The sequence below is a fragment of the Passer domesticus genome, chromosome 6, assembly GCF_036417665.1.
Source record: "Passer domesticus isolate bPasDom1 chromosome 6, bPasDom1.hap1, whole genome shotgun sequence".
Taxonomy (NCBI): domain Eukaryota; kingdom Metazoa; phylum Chordata; class Aves; order Passeriformes; family Passeridae; genus Passer; species Passer domesticus.
The window spans coordinates 5321332-5348466 of NC_087479.1; the positions used below are offsets into that span (position 1 = coordinate 5321332).

Sequence of the window (27135 nt, forward strand, 5' to 3'; positions counted from 1 at the left end):
GCAGCACTTCCAAGGGACCAGGAGCAGCCATGGGGCTCCAGGTGCTCCCCGCTCCCCGGTGCTGCCAGCGCGGAGCCGCCCGCCCGCCCCTGGAGCCCGCGCTCCCTCAGCGCCCAGCGCGGCCCCTCAGGCGCTGCCCCCCCGCCGCCCCTCACACGCACGCTGCCCGGCGGCGGCGGCAGCAGCAGCGGGGCGGTCTCCCGGTCCTCATCCTGCTCCTGCTCGTCCTCCTCGCGCCGCTCGCGGGCCGACAGGTACCAGCCGCGGGCGGGCAGCGGCCGGACCCGCCCGGAGCCCCGGGGCGGCGGCGCCGCCATCGCCCCCCGCTCCCGCCGCGCGCCGCCGAGGGGAGCGCCGGGGGCGGGGTCAGCGGGGGGCGTGGTCATATAATGGGCGTGGCCACACGCGAGGGGCGGGGCCGCTGCTCCCGCCCCGCTGATGGTTCATAGAGGGGCGTGACGTTGTGGGCGTGGTCACCGCGCGGGCCCCGCCCCTCCCGGCGCAGCGGCGATGACGCGCGCGCGCGGCGCGGCATGAGGTGAGGGCGGGCGGGGGGGGCAGAATTCCCTGAGGGGAGAACCCAACATTCCCTGAGGGGAGAACGGGATAATCGGGGACCCTGGCGCTGAGGGGGGCGGCGGTGTCTCTCCGTGGGTGCCTCGGGAAGGTGGCGGCAGTGGCCTCCAGCCGGATGCGGCTCTGTCCCGTGGGTTTAATCCAGTACCGGGAGGCGACAGGATGAGAGAGGACACGGCCCCGGGTGGCGGCAGGGAAGGCTTAGTCTGGACTTTGGGGAGGATTTCGTCAGAGAAAAGGCGATCAGGCACTGGAGCGGTGTCCGGAGGCGTTGGGGGAAGGATGGGGCGAGGAGCACGGTGCGTGCTCGGCTCGCCCATCCCAAAAGCCTTTTCCAGCCCATTCCATCCTCTCGGAGCCACACCGCCCGCAGGGAATGCCGCAGCAAAGGCAGCGGGATGCTCAGGGCTCTGGGTGAGGGATTTCTCCTGCCAGAGGCCTGGCGTGTCCGGGGTCGGGGCGGGGACGGGAGCAGGAGAGCCGTGCAGGGGTGGGTGGGCAGGGCAGGGCTGTGGAGGACAAGCACACAGCCCCTGGGGAGGGGCAGGGCTGAGGGAGCAGCGAGAGAAGCGATCTCCTGGCAGAGCCTCTCGGAACGAGCCTTTAAAAATGTCAGGAGAAACGCCAGGCTCCAGCACCGCCTGAACCATTGGCTCCTGCCTTGGAGCAGGCAGTGCCAGGCAGAAAATTGGGTCCTTTTGGTCTGTCTGTAGTGGAGGAAACCATTTAGAGAAGTGTGAAGCCACTTTTCACACCAGTGCTGAACCAGGGCTCAGTGGCTGGAGCAGACATTCCTGCTGCTCCTCTGGACCTTATGGGGGACCCTGCATTTATTAATGACCCTTCTGGCATGCACCTCATGGAGCCCAGATCTCACAGAGCGTGGGACTCCTCACCCCGGGGCACGGCAGGCAGAAATCACCACAGAGGGATCCTGACCACTGCTGCTAATAACTGTTTTCTAGCAACCACTGCTTGGTAATGAATTTTACCAGACACAGGAGGGATCCCGCAGGAGTGGGATCACGACAGTGGAAATCTTTCCATTTGGCTTACTGAGATTAATGTCACATTTATGAGAACAAAGAGAGGTCACTGGTTTTTGGCAGCAGGGGATTATCTCGCCGCTTGAAGTCAGTTAGTGTTTGAGTCTGAAAGTGTGTTTGCAAAATAACAAATTTGCAGCATATATTTCATAATAAAGAGCTTTACTAAACTATTGTGGATTGTTTGGTGCAGATGGAAATTCTGGTTTAAGAGAACAGCAAATCCATGTGATTTGCAGCCTTTTAAATGGAATGATTACATCATGTCTATAAAATGAATAATTTCTCTTCTAGGACTTTGTGGAGATTGGGATACTGTGCCAGACTACTGAAAACTAATCATTTTAGGACAGCTGCATCAAATATATCATTTCCAGCAGTTTGGATGCTGTTGGCACAACATCCTGGCAGAATACCTGGGCTCTTTGTAGTAGTTAAAAAAAACACTTTGTTCACAATGCCCGAAACCGTGGAGGATCAAACTAATCCAGAGCTGTATTTGCCACATCCTGGAGTGCGTGGGATGACAGTGCTCAACAGAGAGGCTTTCAAAAGGACAGTGCTTGTTCCAGCTCTTAAAGTCAAGAAGGAAATTGTGCACAGTGTGCTCAAGTCCCTGAAGCAATCAGTGCTGCAGCGCCCCGGCCTCAAGCGGGTGGTGGAGGATCCAGAGGATGAGGACAGCAGATTTGTTATCCTGGATCCTCACAAAGCGCCGGAATTCTCGCTAGGAGAGCCGGAGCAGCAGGTCCTGGAGCAGCTCGGTGTCCGTGCCGAGGTGTGCAGGTACCACCTGGAGCTGAGCTACGAGAATTTCAAGTCGGAGGAGATCCTGCGAGCCGTCCTTCCCGAGGGCCAGGAGGTCACCTCTGGCTTCAGCCGTGTTGGCCACATTGCTCACTTGAACCTCAGGGACCACCAGCTGCCCTACAGACACTTGATTGGTGGGTGAAACAGCTCCTCTCAGAAAGGTTTTTGTGCCATTTTATATTGAAAAGTTGCTGTTCTGAGGGGCGCAGTTCTCTGCTCTCACAGTTCTCTGCTCTCACTGCCCTGGGCCCGGGTGAAGTGTGTGCCTTGGGAAGGGCCCAGCTGCAGCCCTGGCTCATTACAGGGAGGCTGTTCAACACACACTGACTTCTGTTAATTTAGCTGTAAACAGCAGGTTTGCTGTGGCTGTTGTAGAACATTGAAAGGCCCTGGTCCCTTAACCATAATTATCTCCCCCCCTCTCTTTCAGGCCAGGTTATAATGGACAAGAATCCAGGAGTCACCTGTGTAGTGAATAAAACCAATATTATCGACAGCACGTACAGGAATTTTGAAATGGAAGTGCTTGCTGGAGAGAACAACCTGGTGACCAAGGTACAGCCCTTTTCCCCCTGGTGTTTTAAATTTAATGTGCTAGAAGCCAAAGGAATCTTCTGGAGAGGTGTGGTGCAGGGATGCTGCTGAGGCCAGTCCTGTGCACAGTGCCCTTCCTGACCCCTGTCTGAGCCTAAGGGTTGCTGTTATTTCTGCATTCCTTTGTCCTGGTCTGCCAAGGGCAAACTCAGCCACAGGGATCAGGAAGGCGTGTATTCTTCCAGGTTCACAGCCTAGATTTAATGATGTGCATTTGATCTAAGAAAATCCAGTTTCCTAATTTCACCAAGCCTTGTACAGTGGCTGGTACAGGAATTTCTGTCTCACCAACGTAACTTCAGCAACATTTTGCCTTTGCCTTTTTCCTCTGCTGTCAGCAGCAAGACAAACCTCCTGTCTCCTCTGCTCTGACATTTATCAGGTGCAATCACTGTGTAACTGCCAAGTGTGCTTCACTTAGGGTTTCTTGTCTGTACGTGGAAACTTGGCCACTGCTTCCACAAAAATATTTTCTCTTATCTGTTAGCAGCTTTATACTTTCAAAGGAGAAAACATGAGATTTCCAAATAAAAAGTTGAATAGCTTGGTGGAACATCCTGTTCATGCAGAGAGAAGGCCACTGGATGGTCAAGGCAGCAGTGACAATTGAATATTCTGCAGATGGAGTCACCACACACCTGGACACCATGGAGCTGCATCCAGCAGTGCAGACACACTTCAGGCTGTTTCTTGCTGGCAAAGAACGATGTGGTGATCTGGATCCCAGGTTACTTTGGAATCAGACAATTCCACGTGCTGGTGCAGAGAGAGTATTAGCTTGCATCCCATTCTCATCTGCAGAAATACAGTTCCTTTTCAGGTCTGTTCTTGAGATAGTGGTCATCCCAAAGCTTGGGTTTGGATCAGCTTCCAGACTCTGTCACCTTGGGAGATGAAATACAGTATTTTCCAAGCTGCAGAACTGGCTCCCAGTGGCTTTGAATTTGGCTGACGGTTCCTGTTCTTGGGCCTATCATTCTCAGACACTTATTTACTGTGAGCACTTCACAAAGCAGGGCTTGGGGCATCCTTCCAAGGTCTGCTTTCAATAAAGGAGTTGTCAGCCAGCCACAAAGCTCTTGAAAACCCTCAGATTTTTGTAGGGTCATTTTAAGTTGCTGCTTTATTTCCACCTGGTGATTGAGACCTGCCTAAAGCCAGCATAGAGTCAGGATTGACAATGAGGACATGGCTGTTTCTGAGGAGTTGATCTGTTAAAGATTTAAGATCTGTTTATTTGAGATTCACGTGTGCTATCAGTGGACAATGCTGATGTGTGTTACCTTTCGATAAGGCACCGTCCTTGGTTTTTAATTTTCTTAATTAGTGATAATGCTTAAATCTGCCTGCCGTTTGAACACAGAGGCTTAAGCAAATGTTGTGGACTTGCAGGTCAGAGAAAACAACCTTGCCTATGAGCTGGACTTCTCCAAGGTGTACTGGAACCCGCGCCTGTGCACGGAGCACGGCCGCGTGGTGCAGCTGCTGCGGGCCGGCGACGTTCTCTTCGACGTCTTCGCCGGCGTCGGCCCCTTCGCCGTCCCCGCGGCCAGGAGGGGGTGCCGAGTGTTTGCCAACGACCTCAACCCCGACTCCTACGCCTGGCTGCTGCACAACTGCAGGCTCAACAAGGTGCACTCCAAGGTGAAGGCGTTCAACATGGACGGCAGGGACTTCCTGCGGGGGCCGGTGAGGGAGGAGCTCAGCAAAGAGCTCCCGCTGCTGAGGGAAGGACAGAAACCCGCGTTCCACATAGTGATGAATCTGCCGGCTCTGGCTGTGGAGTTCCTGGATGTTTTCAGGCATCTCTTGGTCGGGGAGCCCTGCAGCCCTGCTGACCTCCCCACTGTGCACTGCTACGGGTTCTCCAAACACAGCAACCCAGCCAGAGACATCCAGGAGCGAGCGGAAGCTGTGCTGGGAACCTCCCTGGCTGGACGCTGTTCCACTTTCCTGGTCAGGAACGTGGCGCCCAGCAAGGAGATGCTGTGCCTCAGCTTCCAGATCCCAGCAGATGTGCTCTACAAGAGGCCCTGCCCTGATGAAGGTAAGGAGCAAACCTCCCAGGTGGCACTGGGATTTTTGTGCTGCCTCGGGCTGCTCCCACCTGCTCAGCCCTGTGTGCCACTCCAGGAGTGTGACAGCGGCGTGGATGTGGCACTGAGCACACAGGTGGCCACAGGACCCACACGTGTGCAGCAGCTGCAGGGCTTCCTGGCTTTGCTAACAGCAGCCTGCTCCTCTGATCCCAGCATGAGCCTCCCAGAAAAATGGTGGACTGGACAGGATCAGCCCACAGGCCATAAACCAGACCTTTATGCCTCAGGTCGAGGCTGAGGGAGCATGGGGACTCAGTGATCCTCTGGGCCCTTCCAGTGCAGGATATTCAGTGGCTCTGATCTAATGCCAAGCACACATCTCTGTTAGCTCAGTCCTTCTGAACTGGAGCTGTGGTTTTGCCCAGATCAGTGCACTTCCAAGGGACTGGTCCCAGCTCTGACCTTCTCCTTGTGCTCGCACAGGCTCAGTGGGGTCTGGAGTCACCACATTAGCAGAATCAGGTTCTGTGCCTGATTGAGTTTAACTGAGACACACATACCCTTGGAGATCTCCAGTGCTGGATTTGGTTGTGTGGGGGGTTTTTTTTGTTTATAATTGTTCATTTAAGAAACTGTTGGTTTCAGTGATCTTGGGCTTTGCACTACATGACAAAGGGAGCAGAGGGAGGCTCTCATCTGCAGGTACATGAACTGGAGGAAAGGAGGTTTTTATAAATCTTTAATGCCATGAAACTTATTTTATGCTCTTTTTGGGTAGCACTGAAATGTAAGTCAAAATGTAGCTCCATACAGGTTTTTGGAGTCTTTTTTGGCTTTCAGTAAAGACCCCCCATTATTGCTCTAAGAGTTTTCATTTGTGCCTGCTAATCCTGATTTTAACTCTCATCTCTTCCTGTTAAATCCCTTAAGAGAGCTCCCTTTTCCAGAGCTTGTGGTAGGTCAGTCTGTTTGCATTAAATAATTTACTTTTTCTAACCTTTTCCAGCAAAACCAGCCTCGAAACGTCTCTGTACCAGCCAGGACTCTTCAGAAGAGAAGGTACTGAGTTGAAGACCGGAGCTAAGGTGACCACCTTAGTTTGTGTAAAGGATGTTTGGGGTGTCTCTCTTTCACCCCTTGAGTTACAAGGAGCAGAGCTGTGTTCCCATCGAGTTGCAGCTTCCTGCAGTCACCTTTTCTTCTCATTGTGGGATCGACTGACATTGCCACTACAAAAAATTAAAACTTTATTCTCTTATAATAAATATGTTTTGGTACCTGCCTGCTCTGTTGTTTCATGCCCTGTGCTAACTCAGTGGCAGGGCCTGGGGTAGTTTTCTGCTGTAGCATTTTGATAATGTGCAGGTTGTGGGGAGAACAGACTTTTATGTCTTGTCAGGTCTTGGAAGGTGACTGACACAACCCCTGCCCTGGATTCTCCCTGACAGATGTTCTGGTTGCAGAATACTGGATTGTGGTTAGCAGATGCACAAACAGCTCTTGTGTAAGCAAGGTAACCTTTCAAAAGCTTAACCTGAGATACCAAAACAGCCAGATAGCCCAATATCCTGAGGTTTTGAGTAAAAAATTGTTTCTAACACCAAGATTTAGTTAGGGATTAGTTGACTCCCAACTAGTGTTTGCCCATGGTTAGAGCCAGAAAGACTTTAATGTCTTTTGCACATTTGCAGATGAAGTTCATGCTTACATTGCAGTTCCAGGCTGAAACCAGCACCTGAAAAAGAGCTCTGTCCTCCTGAAACCGTGTCCTCCCGTGCCTTCTGTGCCTCTGCCCTCTCCCAGCTCTCCCCACCTCTGCCTGCTCCCCTGCTGCAGTCCCTGGATGATCTTTCTGGCTGGCTGCTTGTATTCTGCAGGGATTTGAAAAGCCTCTGCCTTTGATTTCCTTTTCTTACCCATCCAAACTATTGTTGGGCAATGTCAACCACAAATAGTTTATTTGGCCGGAGAGCTCGGCTCGCCCTCTCAGTTTCAGATATTTTCCCTCAGCCCAGGCTCTGAGCTCACGCCCAGCAACCAGATGTCTGTCACCCTCCTGGCCCTGCTGCTGTGGCCCCAGCCCTGAGCCTGCTGCATTTTTGGTTCTCACCCAAGCACCACCAAGGGCCACGGATTTGTTTTGCTGGTGGCTCCGTGTGCCGGCCTTTCCTTCCCTTGGCTGCGTGGCCGGGTTCCTGCAGGCTCTCATTTATCAATCCCCAGGGAGCCTGTCCTGTTCCTCCCTGGCCTGCCCCGAGCCCCAGCACTCCTGCTCAGCCTCCACCACCACCCTGCAGCTCCAGCCTGCGAGGGCTCTGCTCCAGGCATGGCTGTGCTGGGGTTCTGTCCCTCTCCTGACACCTCTGCTGCTCTCCAGCTGCTGCCCTCCCCCTTTCCAGAAACATCTGAAGGCAGCTCCTGTTCTCCGGGGCCCCCCACAAACACTGCTGGAGTGATAAGTTCCTCCACCACTCTGGAATGGTGCAGCCACCCTGGGATCCTGCCTGACACAGACTGGGTCCCTGTGACCTCACACTGCACCACAGCCCCAGTTCAGGGCTTGGCACCACTGCACCAGCCCAAACCAGGCTTGGATCACTGTTTCTGGGCCAAGCCTGTAAAATATGTAACTCTGATTTTCGCTAAAGGGTCCCAGGGCGGGGAAGGAGTTGAACTGGTAAAAGTTTTTTCCCCTGAAGGACTGAAGGCCAGTGTTATTCCAGCAGCATAACTTCAGATACCAGTCTAGCAGATACCTCACTATGCTCATAACCAGGGGTTTTCCAGCTTTCTGTGCAGCTGCCAGTTCTGTGTACAAGAAATGACATAATAAATAATAGCAAAGCTACACACAAGTTAATGAGTGTATTGAAATTATAAATATTAATATGCATAGGCAGTTCTGCATTCATTAAGGCGTGGGACATTCATATGACCTGGGGCTTTCCAAAGTGAATATGAAGAGATCACTGGTGAGGTGCATCTTTGCCAGTCTGGGTGAGCCTGGGAGAGGGGAGAAAGGAGAACAGAGGAGGGAAGGATCTGATCTCCTTACCTCTGCCTTCAGTAACATTCCTTGTGTGCAGCTGTTCTGGGCACAACCAGGGGGATTTCAAAGGGCAGTGGAAATTTTGCCATCTTCCCCCAGTTTCTTTAATAACAAAACACCAAGTCTGGAATAGATCTCATTCTTCTCTTTATTACAGCATAGAAAAATACATCCATCTAGTGCACTCCTCAGAACAGGATTCAACAGCTATGAGCAGGTGGCCTGTAAAACATGGCCAAGGTGGCTGTCCTCAGCAGCTTCCACCTCCTGCAGTTGGTCACAGCTCCGTTACAAGGAGCAGGCAAGGAATACAAAAAGGATCACATCAGGTGGCAGGATCATCCCCAAAGAAACTCCTGAGTTCCCACCTAAAGAAACTCCTGAGTTTATCACAAAAACGTTGCAAATTGAGAGAAAGAGGAAAAAGCAAACATACAAAAGCAAAGCAAAACAAACAAACCCCAAAAGGGAACCCCACAATTTTGGCTACTTCAGTGACTTCACCTTGTATCGAGGTTTCTTAGACTGCTTTTACAGCACCTCAGCTGAAAGACCTTGAGCTAAAGCTTTTTTTCCAAGCAAAGGTAAGAACCAAGTGGCACACAGAGGAAGGATCCCACACAAGAGCTGTGTCAGCATATTTCCAGAGTTTTTTGTCTCATCCAGCTGGCAGGAGGAAAAACCCACTTGTCTAAACTGGGAAAACTAGCTTTATGGGAAGAAAATGCAGGCTTGAATATTGACACTAAATGTTATAATCAAAATGGCATTTAAATGCTTGTGCAAATAAAACCCTGCAATAAGAGTAAAACCACAAACTTTATTAAAGTCTGGCTTTATTGAAAAAAAAATTTACAAGTGTATTTCTTTAAGCCTCAAACATACACAGCTGAGTTATTCACATCTTCCATTAGATGTGGCTTATTGCTTCAGCCTCCCTCAGCAAAGTGCCACATGACTGACGAGTTTCCCCCTCCACAAGAATGTATCTACCATTTTAGGAAGCTCTGGAGCAGAGGGGGTTTGGTTTTTCCCTGTTTCTCACACGCAGCAGAGGGTGCGCGGAGCAGCGAGCGGCGGTGCTGCCCCGGGTCACTCCTCGCCCCGCTGGCTGTCCTGGGTCACAGGCTGCTGTCCCTGGCTAGCTGGGGTGCCAGAAGAGCCCGCTGAACGCGTCCTGCAGGGCCCGGTGACAAGCCAGGGAGGACGTGTAGCCCCCAGCCAGGTCCTGCGGAGAGGCGGCTCGAACGTGGGTGAGGTACCTGCAGCAAAGAGCAACATCATTTCAGAGCAGAGGAAACACAGCAGACACCCCTGCAGCTCACGGGACAGCGAGGCTGAGGCTGCTTTCTAGGAGAAAGCAAAGAGATGGAGCTGCCCACTGCCCACATCAGGATAAAACTTCCTGAGTTAAAGCAATGACACACACCTTCAGGCAGGCTGCCCCAAACAGCGCTCTGGGGGCATGGGGCTAAGGGCACCCAGGGGTTTGTGTTCTCTGTGCCCACTCTGGGGGTGGCTCATTTCCCCATCCCACAGGGCCTGCCAAGACAAGGACACCACCAGAAGCTTTCCTGCACTCCCACAGGAACAGGAAGGTTTCAGCTCTGCCACTTAATGCCAGACACTCCCCGAGGCTGACTGTGCTGGTTGCTCTGATGACCACAGGGCTGAGCTTCCTTTGCTTCTCACCTGTGCCTGGAGCCCACTGACCCTGGGAGTCACATCTGTGGGAGGCCACCATCATTTTGGCTAAAGAAGGTTCTAAACTTCCCCATTAATTAAGCATCATCACCCATTTGCAGAACCATCTAATTCTACCCCAAACCTTGCAGAGCGTTGAGTTGACATGGAAACACGAGCTGACATGGGAGCAGGAGCTGGCATGGAAACACAGACACGCTGCCTGTGCTGGCACTGCCACCCTTGGCTCCCCTTGGCTCCTTCCAAGGGCTCCACCCCAGCCACACACCCAGAGCTCCTGCTAAAGGATGGCTTCGTAACCCCACAGCTCTTGCAGCCCATGAGACAAGTACAAGGCAGATTCCCCACCAGTTCTGCACCAAAACCCCTTCAGACAGACAGATCAGAGCCCAGCAGGAGCAGCATGGGAACCATCTCCCATCCTGACCACCAGACACAGCCCCATAAACACCAAGAGCTTTCCACAGGGGCGCTTCAGCCGCTGTTTTGATTCCTCACTTGGTACATGTTGCTCCTGGGAAGGTTGAGTCATTCCACCTCTGGCTTGGCAATCCAAGCATAAACTTGCAAAACGCACACAGCCTTTTATAATGTTATCCCAAGAAACCTAAAACAGCTGCACTTTTGGCAGGAAAATACAGGACCACCAGTAAAATATCCAAAACAGTTGCATCTTTTAATTTATGACTGTACACTGTTTCCATAAAGAGTATATAAAACAGGTCAGATTTTATAGGTAAGACATAATAAACAGTCATACCCATTGATGCCATAAAAGCATAGAAAAAGAGATTACTGAGAAATGATTAATTACAGTTTTAAAAACTGTATTTCTTGCACCTAATAACCACAATGCACAGACATGAGCAATGCGTCTGAGGGATTCTTGGTGAGATGCTGAAGCTGAGACTGAATTTACCTCCTGTGACTGAGTTGAGGTGTTTTGCACCAAGTTGTGACAGAATCTGGCTCTCATTGCCAGACATTGGTTCCCATCAGCACAGACACAGACAGGAGAGCACAAAGTAATAATAAAATAAACCCTTTTAATAGTGCTCAGCCCAAAAGAATCTACAAACACAGCAACAAAGCTGGTGCCATCTCTTAATTTGCAAGGGGAGGTGGTCTGCAGAAAGCTCCTCATTTGTGGCACAACACATTTTATGGTTTTTTGTTTTTTTTTTTACATTCTTGTTACTTGTCCCTTAATATTTTAGGAGGAAGATCTCATCCTTCCCAAAGGACTTTTAAAACTGCTGTGGGAAACAGGAGCTCCTTCCCCAGCCAGGAATGATGGGCACTGAGAATAACAAATAATTTCCTACAAAATGCTGGTGTGAAACTACCTCTACCCTCCAAAACAGAAAGTCTTACAAAAATCAGTTCCCATCTTGGATTTCACTTCTATCATGTTTATTTCATTGCACAACTTCATTTTCCCCTCATGCATGAAACAGTCCAGTGAAAATGGGAGTATTTTACATTTCAATATTAACAAAGGTTGGCTGTGTCTTTCTCATTACTTTTCTTATCTTCCCTTACTTATATATCACTGAAAGGAGAAAAACAGAGTCTATTGTTTCCCCTTTTCTAGGACATCTGAAATTGGAGCATTAGTTTCATAAGACAACCTGACTTCCAGCCACTGCAGCACTTGTAGTTAATTGGGAGGTGATCTCTGAAGCAATACAAAATCATTGCCAAAAAGGCTCCCATCGACTTTTACAGCACAACCTGCCCTAATTCTCCTTACTCCTGTGAAACAAGCACGGCCCCGCTGCTGGCTGTCAAGTGAGGTCTTTATTTTCTTGTTAAGTATCTGAACTTACTGCTCTTGACCCATTTAATTACTGTGGTACACCAGGCAATTGCAAAGAATCTGCCACGCTGAAGCCACACAATGAGAAGCGAATGGTTTTAGCTGCTCTCCACACCCGTCCCCATCTGTGCTGCCTGATTCCAGCCATCCCCTCCACAGGAGAATCTCTCTGAACTGGATTCCTGGGGTTTCTGGCAGAGGTCAGCACATCTTTTCATGTACACCTTTACAACAGCAGCAGGAAGAAGTGCTTGCCAAGTTTTATTTCCAAAAAGCCGAGCTCCGTTAGGTCTTGGGACCTGGAGGTAATTGCTCTCACTAGTTAGCAAATTCCAGCACACTGGGTCTGTTTTTCATAGGTTTATTTTAAGTACCTGTAAATCTTATAAGCAGAGACCAGGAAAAAGAGGTTTGCTTTTTCTGGTGCGCAGTTTTTTAATGTAACTTGTTTTTACTGAGGGCAGACTAAACTCTGAAGTTAAAAAAAGCACTATTATTTTTGAGCAGGGCTAAAGGGCTGTGTGTTCCCTGCCCCAGCATTTCACACTTCCCATTCCCAGCAATGCCTACGCTCTGCTTCAGGCTGTGCCCAAACAAGCCCCCTTTCCTTGGCTGCAGCCTTTGGATGTTGATCTTCCCCATTAAGCTTTCACATCAGTTAAAACACGTCGTATTTTGTTCTTCATGAGCCTTGGGGGGCTCATTCCTGACCTTCAGTTTCTCATCACCATGGAGGGGGTGGGAGGAAAAAAAAAAACCCAAAAATCCCCTCCTGTTTTCAAGGAAAGAGGTGTAATTCACACTCGGTGTGGAGGCTCAGAATCAAGCTGACTGTTCCTGGGAGGGAGTTTTCTTCATGTTTTCTCTTCTCCCAAGGCTGTGTCACTTCACACAGGACTGTGGAGAGCCACGTGGGCTCAGAGTGGCAGCAGATGTGAGCCCCCCGTGCCCTCCCAGGAGCCCCAGAGCCCCTGGCACTGCTGCTGCTGAGAGCCAGAGGACCCAAGAGCAGCTCAGCAACACCCAGGGCCACTGGCAAACATCCCCTCCCTGCTCAGCAGGGTGGTCTTGTTCCAGGGAAATTCAGGAAAGACGTCAGAAACAATCAGAGAGAATGGAGAAACAGCACAATCAAACCTGGCTAAAATAAACAGCAACCAGAAACCAAACAAAGCTAAAAACCCCCACCTAAACAAACAAAAAGAACCAAACATACAACCAACAAGCCCAAACCACCCCACAGTATGTCCCTTCACCCACCCAACTGAAAGTACCAGTGCTAGGGATTATTTCACACACTCTTTCCTGCTACCCAAGATAAATCCACTCCCAGGGGTGCTTCTGCAGATGCACCACGCAGAGATACATATGGAATAACTCTGTATTTGCCATACAGTTTTGGGTTTTTTTTTACTTATTAGGTACTTTATGGGAGTGAAGAAAAGAAAAATCATTCACAAGTTGTTTGACAGTGAAAAAAAAAATTAATTCTATTCCACAGAGTAGATTTACTGCTCATCTGATTATCTGCAGTATCCAAGACATAAAGCAATGGGGCAGACATTAGATCTGGGAAATTTTCCAGATTCATCATTTAAATAATAAACAGTGGTTGCATAAAGCAAGCAAAATACTCCACTGTGTGAAGCATTAGGAAGGCAGTAGCATAGGCTGCAGCATTCCTGAGCTGTTCTGGAGGCAGGATTTTCACTGGATTTACCAATCCTAGGATGAGCTATTGCTGGGTAACTCAGAGGGAGCTGCAGGGACTGGGTCTCATCACAGGAGAGAGGCACAGAAGGAACTGGGCTGTGTCTGCCTTCTGCTGAGGAATGTGTGGCCTGGTTACCCTCTACCCCTGAGCAGGTACAAACTGAGCTCCTCTGCTCAGCTCTGCTTTCCTCTGAAGCAGTCAGCTCTCCCTCAGTGGGTCCCTGCAGCCAAACAGAATTTGTTTATAAAAGGAGCACAGCTCATTGCTGTTCTCCACTGAACAGCCCCAGGAAATGCATTGGTGCTATTCAAGTATGGTGTGGCTCTCCCTCTCTCAGACTAATTTGACTGAGGCAGGGCAAAAACACAAGGCACAAAGCTGCTACTCAAACCCAGAACAGCAATTCATCATTCCAGGGAGCAGCTACAAGCCCGATCTTCAAATTAAAACAAAAACCAAACAAACAGCTTTTCATCCATTTTAGCAGACACTATTTGGGCAGTAAGAGTGTATTTAGATGTTAAACCCACCAGCTGTGACTGGTATCAGAGGTTCCTGCTGAAGCCCAGCCACCACAGCCTGTTCTGACACAGAATTCCAGTTCAGAGCAGCCCTGAGCTCCTCATGAGCCCAGCCCAATCCCTCCTTGCCCGAGGTCACACTGCCAGCCCTGCCACCTGCCACTCCTCTCCTCCACCCTCCAGACCACACAGAAAAATGGGAGAAAATCTATTTCGTAGTGCAGTCACTGAAGGAGCTCTGGTATTTGTTTGGGGTATTTTTCAATGTTTCTCTGTATGCAATTGCAGCATTAAGTGTGGATGTCAAAACAGGGCTAAGCATGATGAAGTTCAAATAGACAAAAAATACATTTTCACCCAAATTATGGCACCTTACAAGACTGAACACAGTCCATAGTGCAGGGGTACAAGGAAAAGTCACTTTAAATAGCACAACAGAGTTTTGGCTACTAAAAATTCCTGCCAAAGACAGTGATGCAGCACAGGCAGCACCCCTGCAGCACCAGCAATCCCACCTGCAGACAGCAGTGCTGGGCACATTCAGCTTAGTAAGCCAGGCTGGTTTGTTATTATTAATAACCCTGTGCTGCTTTCTGAGCAGAAAGTGCTCTCTGAGGTGTCAGATGAATGCCAGACCCTTCTCCACACCACAAACTTGCTCAGCCCATTTCTCTCACCCCTGCCCCAGGAACCTGCTGCAGAACCATTGCTTACTCATCACAATTCTGATTTCCAGCAAGGAAATTCAGTGCCTTCATCTTGCAATAAATTCTGCAAAAGCAGATGCCTTCTGTCTCTAATGGATCTCTTTTTGTTACAGTTAAGGATTAAGAAGAAAATATAATTATGAGTTTAAGCTCCTAGAACTTTTAGGTTTTCTGAGTGAAGAGCTCTATTCTACCAGAAATAAACTTTCCCAGTAGAAAAGACAGGAAATGCCCCAGCCCAGCAAATCAATAGAAGAAATATAGGACTCCTAGTGCTTCTTTTTAACCTCTTCCATCTGCTTTTTCTAAACAGCAATTTGTTTTAAACACTGTGAGAGTTTTCTCAGGGCAGGAAAGTGTATAAATGGCATGTGGTGAAACAAAGTACTTTAAAATTAAAACAAAGCAGGTCTGCTGCAGAACACCTCAGCTAAGATGGAACAGGATAGAGCTCTGCTACCAGACACTGAAAGAGGCAAAAAAACCCCTCAAAATGTGATATTAGGTATGAAACAGCTGCTGCTGATAAAGCCAGTTCTGACTCCAAAGGTAGAAATTAGTGCTGAGTTATTCCCCCATCCTCTTCTCCCTCATAATGTCTTTTATATGAAGGGCAAACCTTTTGGGTCCTGGAAACCCAAAGCCTCCAGAGTCCTGCTGCAACAGGGACCCAGCAGCACCCTGGGGCTCAGAGCTCTCTCCCAGTCAGCTGCTGCAGTGACCAATAAAGGAGTTTCTGAGGGTTTAACATAAAAACTACAGCACTTTAATGTGATGTTTCACATAAACTGTTTGCTCTGTTAAAGGTAAAACCCATACATGACCTGTAAGATTTATCTAGTGTCCCATCTCAGAATTTAATACAGATTACTTCTGAACTGGTGAGTGCAGTTGTGAACCTTGGAGTAGAAAAACCTTTAAATGCCAAGACCCAAAGTCACAGAAGCCCTCCTGGGTGGGGAAGAGAACAGACTCAGATTTCCCATACTACTTTCCCTAAAAACTTCCTCTTTTTGTGATGAAATCCAGAGCCAACCATTTCCACTGAAAAGCTAATCCATTGGGGAGTGGAATGGAGGGAAATTTCTTTATGACAGCTACATCAAAATATACCCTCAGTGCTCCTCATAAAATACCCAGCTCTTCTACTGGCAGAAAAAGAGTTTTAAAGGAAGAAAAGTTTTAGAGAGCACCTGGTTCTCCAGCATTTTCCCAGTACTGCAATTCTACTGCTGCCCTGGTTTTTAAATAGATGTGAGACCAGACTCAGGTACTTGTATTTATTTAACACATAAACATTTGCTTTTGGAGTAACTGAGAAGCCAGTGCTGTTGCCTTGAGGTAAGATGAAAAGCTACAGAGAAATTGAGATCAAAGGAAAAGGAGAAATGCCTTCCGCCTCCCAGAAACTGATATAATTTTAAAAGAAGTGGATGTTTTAAAGTGTAAAGACAGGAAACTAACGATGAAAAAGGTTTTATAGAATAAAGGAAGCTTTGTACTCCTCTGCCCTGATATGCATTTTGCACATTTCCTCTGCTGCAGGCTGGATGCAGCCCTGGGCCAGGACCTGCCAAAAAAAGAGGTTTGGACAATCCCAGTCCCACTGCAGGGCCCTACCCAAGAAGGCACCACCTCAATACAACTATTCCATGGAGAAAAGTCTGTAAACTCCAAGTACAATGGACCACAGATTTTGAGACTATCAACTTAAAGCACTGTAACCCATAGATATAAAAACTACTTTGAAATGGGACATAAACCCCTTAAATGGTGCAAGCTGACCTATTTCCATCTTCAAAAGGAGCTGTAAATCCCATTACACCTGGAGATGTTACAAGCGTTAACAAGTTAAATAAACCTCATCTTTTCACTGAAGAGTTATCCAAGGTAGAGATTCACATTCAACAAGAATTCCCATGTGTAAATCCAGTGCATGTTTGAGAAACACATTTTGCCCCTCATACGAGCCCACCATTCACAGTGGGTGTCTGCACATTCCCTTTGATAATAATCAGATGCTACATTTAATCAACTTCCCTTAACATTTGATCATGCAGCATCACTTCAGACGGGATATAACAGTTCCAGCCTTAGAAAATGTGAATACCAGTGCAAGAGAGCAGGCAATGCTGTCTTTGGAGCACTCAGTGATTCCAAGCTAATGTGGGAACTCTTGAACACAGTTTCAAAAGCTAAAGTGATGACAGAGATCATCTTGTTTTGTTGGGGATTTTTTAGCTGAAAAGAAACAAGAAAACAAACAGCCCTGAAGCTTCTAAAGTACATCACAACCCCACTAAGGAACCCTAAGAAGGAAGCATACCCTAGCAGGTCTGAGGCAACATGGGTTTCAGGTTTCTGTGCTGCTGCAGGGTGGATTCAAGACAAGGATTATCTGGAAGTTCTCCTCATTTTAGCACACAACTGCCTATTTCAAAATAAAAACAGGAAATGGAAAGCAGAACCTGCAAATACACGAATCCTTTGCAAGCAAAGGAAAACTAAAGGCTATGCAAGTTCTTTCTGGTCACATGTTTCGGCTCTATAGAGGATATTTGATATAAATTCTATGCTGGCTTCTTTTTCTTCAGTTGTTGGGGGGCTTCCTCACATCCCACTTTCCTCCCAGTAAAATATTTTGTTGTTTGATGGCTCCACACACGTCAGAGAAGAGCCACCACTGACTGTGCTGTGTAAACAGTTTCCTTCTTGTTGCTCACCCACTCATCTCCACACCACACATTCCTGCCAGCTCCAAAATACGCACAGCCACTACCATTCGGATGAATTCTTTTTTCCCTTTAAACTGCAAGGATTTCTGCTTCAACTCCTTCCGCAGAGAGCTCCTCGGATTCCTCACCCCCACGCACCCAGCTGTAACAAGAGGTGAGTGTTTATTTCCAGAAGCCTTGCTCACAGGAAGCCTTCCTTCAGCGCCAGTGACTTCCGTAAGCGCGGAGGGGCTGGCACGGGCGGGGGCACCTGGTGGCCCATTTGTCATCGTCCCGAGGTCACCCGCCAGCTGTCCGTGCTCTCAACACCCGCCAGCCCCGGCCCAGGGCATCCTCCCTCGCTCGGGTTTCCAGGGCTGCACTTCCACATCCAGTAAATCACTCAGCCCCACAGAAAGTGCTCACACACCAGTGTGGTGTTCACGTGCCCTCTGAGCGGAGAGAAGGGTGATGGAAACAGCTCTTTTCTCATTTGCTGCTCCTGCTGCTTGCACATGGGGAATGTGTTGGGAAGCTTGTTTACCTGAAAGAATTTAGTAATTGAATTCTAGTAGAGATTATTTATGCTAATTAGCCTATCAGGTCCAAGCTGTGTGGATGTCAGTCTGGAGACAGTCATTTGTTAGTTAGTTAGTGATAGTTCTTGTTAGTGTAATATTCTGTATTATAGTTATAGTAAAATATACTATAATTAATTATAAATTATTATAAATTATGAAGATATAATATATTATACATTATAAACTAATTCATATAGTATGTTATAACTTGATTATAAATTAATTATAATTTATAAAGATATACTATATTCTATATTATAATACAGAATTATATATTATAATATAAAACATATTATTGTGTTATATATTATATTATACATATTCTATTTTATATATACGGTCTATTCTATTCTATTCTACTATTACTTATAAATATATAATATTAATGAATTAAAGTAATTAATTAACCTTCTAATACCCTGAAGTTCAGCACATCATTCTTCCTGCCCATCACAGCACCAATCCCCAACAGCTGCAGGTGCAGCAGCTGAGCAGCCCTTGGTGCCCCACAGAGCACAAGGACACTGCAGTGCCCAGGCTGCACAGCACTGCAGGACTGGCATGCATTGCACTGCAGCACTGCAGAGCTGCAGCTGCAATTATTCCCTGACTAAATCAGGCTCTGCTCGTGCTTGACCCTGGGAGGAATGTCATTGAACACAAGGGCCTTTTCTCAGCTGTGACAGTGGATTTTTTTTTTTTCTTTTCAGTGGGTAAAACAACCATTAAGCCACCATTGCTGTAACTGCAAAGCAGCTCTCTTTTTAACGTGTTGTGGAAATGTTCTGGCATAGACTGATCTCCAAATTCTTCATCTTTCCCTCTGTCCTCCAACTCCACTCTTCCTCCCACACACTGTGTTTAGGACAAAGGGCCCAAGAAGAACATGGATGTATTTAAATATAGAACTCTGAGGAAGTTAACAACTGTTCTGTAATTTTCTACCCAAGTCAAGACTTATCTTTTTTATGTAAGGATAGGGCAAGTTCAGTTTTAAAGATACCACTGTGTCTCCTCTTCCCTGGGCTGGACTCTGGGAATACAGCATCCCTTCTGCAGGCAAGAAGGGAGAACACAGCTTTTATTCTGAAAGACAGTTCTTTTGGACACACAAACTCTTCTTTTAGGATAAAAATTCCCTCCTGTTCCTCCTGCTCTGCCATTTTTCCGTGTTCCACACACCCCACTGAGCACCATGAATCCCCCAGCACACAGCCAGAGATCCATATTGATGAACTGGGGCTTTGGGAGAGCTACATGAAAGAGGTTCCTCCAGCTTCCATGTAAATCCTGCATCTGCAGGCAAAGGGAGCCCTCTCTGAACAGAGCACTCAGTCAGGAACACCTACAGAAGGAGGCTGGAGATGCACAGACGCTTTTTTCTCCTTCTTTTTAGCACATTTTGCTTGATGCTCAGTTCTGAGGCAACAGAGGAGGACAGTTGTGATTGTATCACAGAATCACAGAGTGATTTGGGATGGAAGAGACATTTAAGATGAGGCAGTTCCAACCCCCTGCCATGGACACAGGGATGCCACCCACTAGCTCAGGACACAGCTGCAGAGCCCAGGGTGGCTCCAAGCAGACAGGAGGGATTTCAGCCCCAGGAGCTGGACCTGGATTTCATGCCCAAGGCTGGAAAATGAAGTGGCCCAATGCTTTTGAAGTTTTTCTTGCATTTAAGGACTTGCTTTAGTCCTAGCAGGGAAGAACAGAGCCCCTGGATGACTCATGTATCAGGCATGGCAACAGTCTTTGCCCCCAAATCACTGCTGACAGAAAAAAGTCATATGAACACAGAAAAAGTGGTTATAACCTCAGTTTTGAAATAGTTTCCCCAGGCAGAAAGTCAGTTCTGTTTTCACTGTGACACAGCATCCTCTGTTCTAACCCAGTAGCAATGAATTCACATCATACAGCAATTCCAGTTTAATATGACTCAAACAAAATAGCACAAGCATTTCTAGAGGGTTTTCAGCTGCTGATACTGATCAGATAAGTAAGCTGCCAAACCTAACAATTATCTCAAACGAAAAACCATGAACTCTTGGTTATTCATTTCAGATAATAAGAACCCAAAGTTATTTTCTTTAGGCAAAATGTGGAAAGTGTAATTGTTGAAAGCAAACATTGCAGTTTGAATGACAGTATTTAAAGAAGATGAGATGGTTCAGGTCAAAAGAAGGTGAAAATCAGGTGGCTTTCCCTTGCAGCTGACTTGTGCTCTAATGCAGGAGCCCCTCAGCCTCCTCAGGTTCAGGTCAGCATTTCAGGCTGATGCTGAGATCAGGTTTACAGCTCTCAGCCAGGAAGGCCTGGGAGAGGTGGGAGGGAGCAAAGAGGACAGGAGCTCGGGGAGAGACTTCTGCTCAGCACCAGGGATGGGGGAAGGATGAGAAACATCTGCCCCAGGCAGGAGCAGCCTTTGGGCTGAGCTCTCAAACCCCCCTGCAAAGGAGCTGCACTGGCACGGGGCAGTCACAGCTCCCACAGGTGGGGCAGGAGGGAAAAGTTGCTCTGTTCTCATGAAAATATTTTTTACAGGGGAATGAAGGGAAGAAAACCACTCCTTCAATCCTAGGCAATTTCCTCCTATCTGTCAGCATATGGTAGGAGCTGTTTTTATTTGGCTTAAATATAAAGCATCATTAAGGCTATTTCTCTGTTTTAACAGCTTAACAATTCTATTGTGAAATCTGGGTGAAATTCTCTGGATTTTATTGTCCTTCTCTATTGTGCCCTGGTAGAATTTCTAGAGGGGAAAAATGCAGTGACGATAGGAGATCATCATTTTACTCTTCTAAAAAGACAATGAGTTAAGTGTCTAAATTGAATCATTTTTAATATGATTTTTCTTGAATTAATTTTAGTTTTCTGTTGCTTTCAGTCTAATCCAATATCCTGAAACAGAAGAAGCACAGATATCCAACAGGAGTGTGCCGAGTTAGGCAGAACCCCTTAGTTTCACTTGGAAGAGAAAATACCAACAGAGTTGTTACAGAGCAGTGACATCCACAACTGCTGAAATTCTCCATGGATTATTCGTTAACCACTCAACTCAACTTGCAAACTGCATCCCCAAAATCTGTCTGCAAAGAAGTTGTGCCTACTGACTGAACTGATTCTGAAACTGCTGCAGAAAGTGCCTTTTGAAACATTCACAGAAAGTGCCCAGAAATCAGTGGGGATTGCTAATGAAAATGACATTTAACAAATTCTCCTGCTGAGGAGAGCTCCCAGTAACACTAGGTGGCAGAAGGCTCTGTCACATTGAAGACACCTGCAGATAGATACACTCACAGAGCTACTTGAGCTTGATTTTAGAAAAGCTAAGGGGAAAACAGCTGAAAGCAAAACAGTTCTAAGATCCCCTTTTCCATCCACTCTTCCAGTTCTAATTCTGGCTCTGATATCCCTAGTGCACATTATTTCACCATTTAAGCTATCCCAGAATGTGAATACACCCTTTAAACCTGAACCTTTAATCACATTTTACTGAATTCAGATTAAATTCTCTATCTGACAAGTGATTCTTTAAGCTTTTATGTAATTAAAAAGAAATTCACTGCTTAAAGAAATAATGGCCACTAGGACAAAACACAATAAAAACATACACTGTGAGTTACCTTGAAGCAAACTTGAAACCCAGCCTGCAGTGCTATACATTTCTGCAAACAAATTTCTGCAGCTGAAAGAAAACCACCTACAAACAAACTCATTCAAAACTGCTCCAGACTCAATGTGGGAAAGATCTGATAAAAATAGCAGCTGCTCCCTCGTGGAGATGCATTTTCAGGAACACTTTTGTAACTACATACAAAATTCAACTGCTTGTTTCTAGTTTTACATATTTAACCCTTTTAAAAACACCTAATGCTCCTTTTTCCTTTATTCTGACCACTCTCTTTCCAACTGCTCCAAGTTTCTCTCTCATCCTCTACAAATCAAATCCACAAGGAAACAAAGAAGTGCCCCTGCCCTGTTAGGAGGAAGCTGCAAACACAGAGAGGGAAAGCAAAAGCCAAGCACTGCCTAAATGCTGAAAAACAAAAGGCAGCAGGAGCAGAATGACATTTCTGCTTCCTTGGATGTGTAAGTTTGAGTTGACAGCAAAGATTTCTCTGAGATGCCCAAGGCTGCACTGCTTTTCCACTTGCCAGCCAGTAACACCCCAGACTCACAGCACTTGAGGGGTGCTTCCCCAGGGCTGGCTGGTGCCAGCACGGAGCTCAGTGCATCCTGGAGGGTTATTCTGCACCTCTAGCCATGGAGGCTGTTTGTGTCTAAATATAGCATATTTTATCATTCACAGTTGTCAGCAGTGGAAATTGTCATCTAAGCAGGAAAAGATGCTGTTGAAGAAACAGGAGGGGTTGGTTAGAAAGTAAAAATTATTTTGGCTGTGACAGCTCCTCTCTCTGCCCATTTTGAGGGCAAGGGATCACACCACCCATTGCAAATTGCTGCCTGAGAGTCAGAAAAATCAATAGTAGGTAGGAAAGCTGACTTGCCAAGGCTACAGCCACTGCCAGCAGATTATTAATGCATCTGTCTGCATTCTTTAATGTTTCCTAAGAAGCAACTATGTTAACTGAAAAGGTGCTACGTGTCACCAGCCCTTCTCTTCTCTCCTCTTCATTTTCTCTCCGTATTAAAACCTTGGCTACCAAAGAAAACAATCATGTTTCACCTCATCTTTTCCCAGCTTTTCTGAAGTTCAGTTCCTGCTCTAGAGCAATATATACAGTCTAAGTACTGCCCCTGACAAGCTGTTTGACAGCCCTAAGTTGCACATCTATTTTACTCCCAGTGCCTTGGAGTTGGTAGGGCTTAGATGGGAAATGGAGGCCAATTAAAATAAACACAGACAATATCAATGCATTCTTCAGAAAGGCACAAGACAAGCAAAATGAAACACTACTGGCTTTTGCCCACAGTTAGAACTCAGCTCATCTCACAGGCTGAACGCTCTGGCTGAGGTCCAGAAAGACACTTAAGCACATGTCTTATTTTAAGCATGTGAGCAGCCTCATTGATTTTTCACTCATGCCAGGAAGAATATTCAATGCGCTTAAAGTTAAGCACATTGTTAAGTGCCTTCCTGGAGCAAGGCCAGGCTATTTAGCCCTTGCAAGAGTTAGTCTAGAGAACATTTACCATTATTTTAACTTCTCAAGACTTTCTTTGAGATAAAGTTTTATGCTGTATGAAAATATTTCATTCATACGAGCAGTGACTGGCTCACAGCAACCTTCAGGGACCAAGTGTTCTTCCCCTTCCCACATCTTCTGAAGCAGTAACTGGAAGGATTAAAGAGACATACAAATATACCAATAAAGAAAATTTGTTTTGAAAGGGAAGCCAGCAGTCTAACTGATCTGAAGAGCAAAATGAGCCCTGCACTGGAAAGCTGACAGACATATTAATTTTCAATGAAAACTAATAAAGTCATTTTCCAATGTCCCATTCCAATACCAAGTCCTGTGCAGGAACTTTGAAAAGCAAGCTGATTGTTGACTGAAATTAATTATCACAACAAGCACACATTCAATTCCATTTTCCCTTCTTCCTTTCACATCAAGTTAAATACAAAATCAAGGAAAGGCCTGTTAGTGCTTCCTCAACATGACCTCACCACATCAGAGCACTTTAGAGATCAAAGGCACAACAAACACTTTGCTCTTTGCTACAACAAAGTGATGCCATTTGCTATGTTTGCTACAGACAATTGAATTTCTATCTGGTTGGCATTATCCAAGCTCAGTATCTTACCCTGAGTAAGAGCTAGAGAAAGGTGTTTAAGAGTACAGCTAAGGAAAGCTGGACTGGGTCAGACTCACACTCCCTCCACCCAACCACCCCTCTCCAGGAGGAGGAAAGGGAGAGCATGGCATCCTGACCATTCCAGTGGGAGCAGCAGGACGCTGACAATTTGCTCTTTTTTTATGAGCACATGTACCTTTGTACTCCAGTATTTTTTCCTGCAGAGTTTAAACTCAGTGGTGAAAGAAGACAATTGGCAGGGGGATAGAGGAACAGAAAGGCAGCTTAACACTCGACCACCTCTGAAATGTCAGGGTGACACAGCTGTACCACTCCTCATGTCTCACCCCAGTGCAGCTCCACTGACTTCATGCTACCAAGCCTACACTGATGGCAACTCCAGCTTCAGCATCCAACACTCCACTTTAGAAACTGGTGGAGCAACCTTTGAAAGAAGAAACTAAGATAACAAAGGCAGCCTGCAAACAAAAAAGACACTTCCTAATGAATTCTGCTCTAGAAGCTGTCAATTTGAAAAACATAATCTCTTTATTTTAAAGTATCGTTTTACATCTCTTGTTGCTGAGATTATTTAGTGCAATTTTCTCACCTTGCCATGCAGTAAGAGCAGGACAGTGGCACTGAGAAGGCTGAAGCTGGAAGGGACACAGGGAGCCCACTTGGTCCAGCCTCCCTGCTCAGCAGGATCAGCTCAGGCAGGTTGTCCAGTCAAGTTTTAGTATCTGCAAGGAGGAACACTCCACAAACTACCTGGACAACCTGTCCCAGTGTTCGACCTCCCTCACAGCAAATGCATTCCAGTGGAATTCCATGTATTTCCATTTGTGTCCATGACACCTTGTCCTCTCACTGGGATCACTGAGGAGCACCTGGCTCTGTCCCCTTCACTCCCTGCCTCCATCAGGTTTTTACACACACCAACAAGGTCCTTCCAAGCCCTTTCTTCTCCAGATGGAAGGTTCCCTCAGTTTCACCTCACACAACAGATACTGAACTGATGCCTTGTGAAAGCTGACCTAGAACAGATGCTGGACAGAGCTAAATAATAAAGTAGGGATTTATTAAGACGTTTTAATGGATCCACCTTGGGCAGCACAAGAGCCCAGCCAGGGCTACACCCAAAATGGTCACAAAATGGATGAGTGCTCACAGGGTATCTCACTTTTATAAGTTCTGCTCCATTTGCATATTGGAGTTAATTGTCCAATTACAGCTTTAGGTTATGAAGTCCCATCCTTCTTGTTTTTCTCTCTTCAGTCCATGTTGTTTCTGCTCCTGGGCCTGAAATTGGGATCCTTTGTCCTTGGTCCCCAGCTAGAGAAGGAATTGTTTTGTCTCCCTACTCTGTGCAGAGAGCTCACCACCCCCTCATATGAAGCTCAGAACTACACACTAAAGCAGCATGGAATCTGAAAAATATAAAAGCTAAAACCTGAAGCATCACCAATCCCTACTTGCTCCAGCATGTCCATGTCTGGCACCAGGGATGCCAGGACAGGACCCAGCATTCTGGATGTGTCCCTCAGCAGTGCAGGGAAGCATCCCCACCTCCCTCGAGCTCCTGGTGACCCTGCCTGGCACAGCCAGGGGGCTGGTGGCTTTTCTCCCCCACAAGGACAGCTGCTGGCTCCTGGTGACCATGGGGTGCTCCAGCCCCTTCTCCACAGAGCTGCTCCCCCAGCCCGTGCTGGCTCATGGGGCTGTCCCAGCCCAGGTGCAGCACCCTGCGTGTCTCTGAGATTGCTGTGACACCATTTCTCCAGCCCTGAGGTCCCTCTGAAGGGCAGCACAACCATCTGGTGCTCGAGCTCTGGGCTCTGCATCAGCTGCAAAGCTGCTGAGGGAGCACTCCTTCCACAGCCAGCCAGCAGAGAACAGGGTGCTGCTCCCAGTACGGCTCCTGGGGGGAACCGCTGCGTCCTGCTTGGCTTTCAAACCCACAAATTACTGGGATGTCAACAACATTGGATTGTATTGGTCTAACCAGTTCCCTTTTTTAAATTTAGGTGCTTCAATGAGTGCAATATTTTAATATATGCAAGAATTGAGTCTGTTTCTGAACAGTATCTGCTGGTTCAACTTGTCCTTAAAAGTGAACTTCCTTCAAGAAAACTTCAAAAATCATTTATGATTTTAGAGGGAGAGACAGACTTCTCTCCTTGAGCTGCTTTAGTATGTAACTAACCCAAATTGGATGGTGGATTTCCTTAAAAAATCATTTCTGCAGACAAAAATGCCCCTTCACTTGAAGAATCTAGAGCAACAAGAAAGCTGTTTTCCAGAACTGGGATTACAGCCAGTTTATGATGGATAAACATTGAATGCTTATGGCATAATTATAATGTCATAGCATTTGCTGCCAGAATTACAAAAATATTCTTAAAATTATGCCCTAAATAGAATGGTGTTTAGTTTAGCTAAACTGAAAGCACACTCCAAGAAATGTGAAAAAACAAACACCATGATTCCAAATCTCAATTATACATACTAAGGCCTTGTTTTAATAAAAGTATATTTAGTGGCTGAATGAAGTTTCTCAAAAATAATTTTAAAGATAATGAATTCCCGATGTCCAAAAAAGTGTCACATGCAGTTTCATCAGTGACTCATGTAAACTAACCTCAAATTTAACCAAATGCAACTGTGATCAATATTGTGTCAATCTGAAAGTATCTGGGGTTTAAGGCAACAAAACCAGATGCAAGGATGAGTAAAAATTTGGAACCCACAAACAGAACGGATTTCTTGGCTACTGAAAGGTCTGGAACAGTTATACTGACAGGGAGAAGCCAAAAGAATGAGAAGTTTTGACAGTATTGCCACATTTAGCAGGAAGAGAGTCAAGTGCAGGAGGAAAAAAAGGGAGACAGTTTGCTACCATTGCACGTTATTTAACTTTTTTCTTTTAAAATCCTCCACTTGAGGTATGGACTGTTCCACACACCTCTGACCTGCTGTACAGTGTCTAGGGATGGACTTGCAATTATGTTCCTAGGCACTTTTATAAGTTCCTAGGCAAAACCCAGCAATAAAAAACCAAAAAACCCAACCACATGAAATAAAAGTACTGTCAGATTTACCAACATATTCTGGAAAGAGCTGTAAGAGTTACTGAACAAGAAGGCCAGTGATATACAGTAGATTGGGGCCACAAAGGAATGAGTCTACCTTCACTGTGAAACAAAACTGAAGGGTTGTGCATGACCTGCCCACCAGTGCTGTGCTGTCCCTCACAACCTCACAAGAAGGTGACAGAGAATAAAAAGTTGTCTACATCAATCCCTTTTATTATTTATTTTATTTATCATCTCTTGGCAGTGGCACATATCATGAGTTGCAGTGGAAAAATCCATGAACTGAAAACAAAAACGGGGCTGAGAAGGGGAAAGGTGTCAGAGTGGAGAAAAGGGGAGTTTTATTCCTCCAAGCCATATCCCCTACCATGACAGCTTTGCTGGCTCCTTCTCCACCGACAGG

The 27135-nt window shown here is 46.8% G+C and overlaps 3 protein-coding genes across 9 annotated transcripts in view; 1 reads left to right on the top strand and 2 right to left on the bottom strand.

The window, feature by feature from the left end:
• Positions 1-317, bottom strand: part of SLC38A6 (solute carrier family 38 member 6) — a 37303-nt gene extending 36986 nt beyond the window's left edge. Inside the window, exon 1 of the mRNA XM_064422957.1 lies at positions 162-317. Within this exon, the coding sequence (XP_064279027.1) occupies positions 162-317 (156 nt within the window). The remainder of the gene's footprint in view (positions 1-161) is intronic.
• On the top strand, positions 141-6347 carry TRMT5 (tRNA methyltransferase 5). 6 transcript variants are annotated; one of them, XM_064422956.1, is made up of 5 exons: positions 141-254; positions 1917-2566; positions 2863-2987; positions 4419-5073; positions 6072-6347. In XM_064422956.1, exons 2-5 carry the CDS (start codon positions 2008-2010, stop codon positions 6134-6136), a joined length of 1404 nt encoding a protein of 467 aa, XP_064279026.1. In that variant the 5' UTR covers positions 141-254; positions 1917-2007; the 3' UTR covers positions 6137-6347. The 6 variants fall into 6 exon arrangements, with proteins under 6 accessions (XP_064279026.1, XP_064279024.1, XP_064279025.1 ...); XM_064422954.1 differs by lacking the exon at positions 141-254 and adding an exon at positions 484-538; XM_064422955.1 differs by lacking the exon at positions 141-254 and adding an exon at positions 644-667.
• A 1897-nt stretch (positions 6348-8244) lies between these two features.
• Positions 8245-27135, bottom strand: part of MNAT1 (MNAT1 component of CDK activating kinase) — a 118177-nt gene continuing 99286 nt past the window's right edge. Inside the window, exon 8 of one of the 2 annotated variants that reach the window (XM_064422959.1) lies at positions 8245-9376. In XM_064422959.1, the coding sequence (XP_064279029.1) occupies positions 9256-9376 (121 nt within the window). In that variant the 3' untranslated portion in view covers positions 8245-9255. Of the gene's footprint in view, positions 9377-11984; positions 17838-27135 lie in introns of those variants that run through there. The other variant, XM_064422961.1, reaches the window with a different exon arrangement.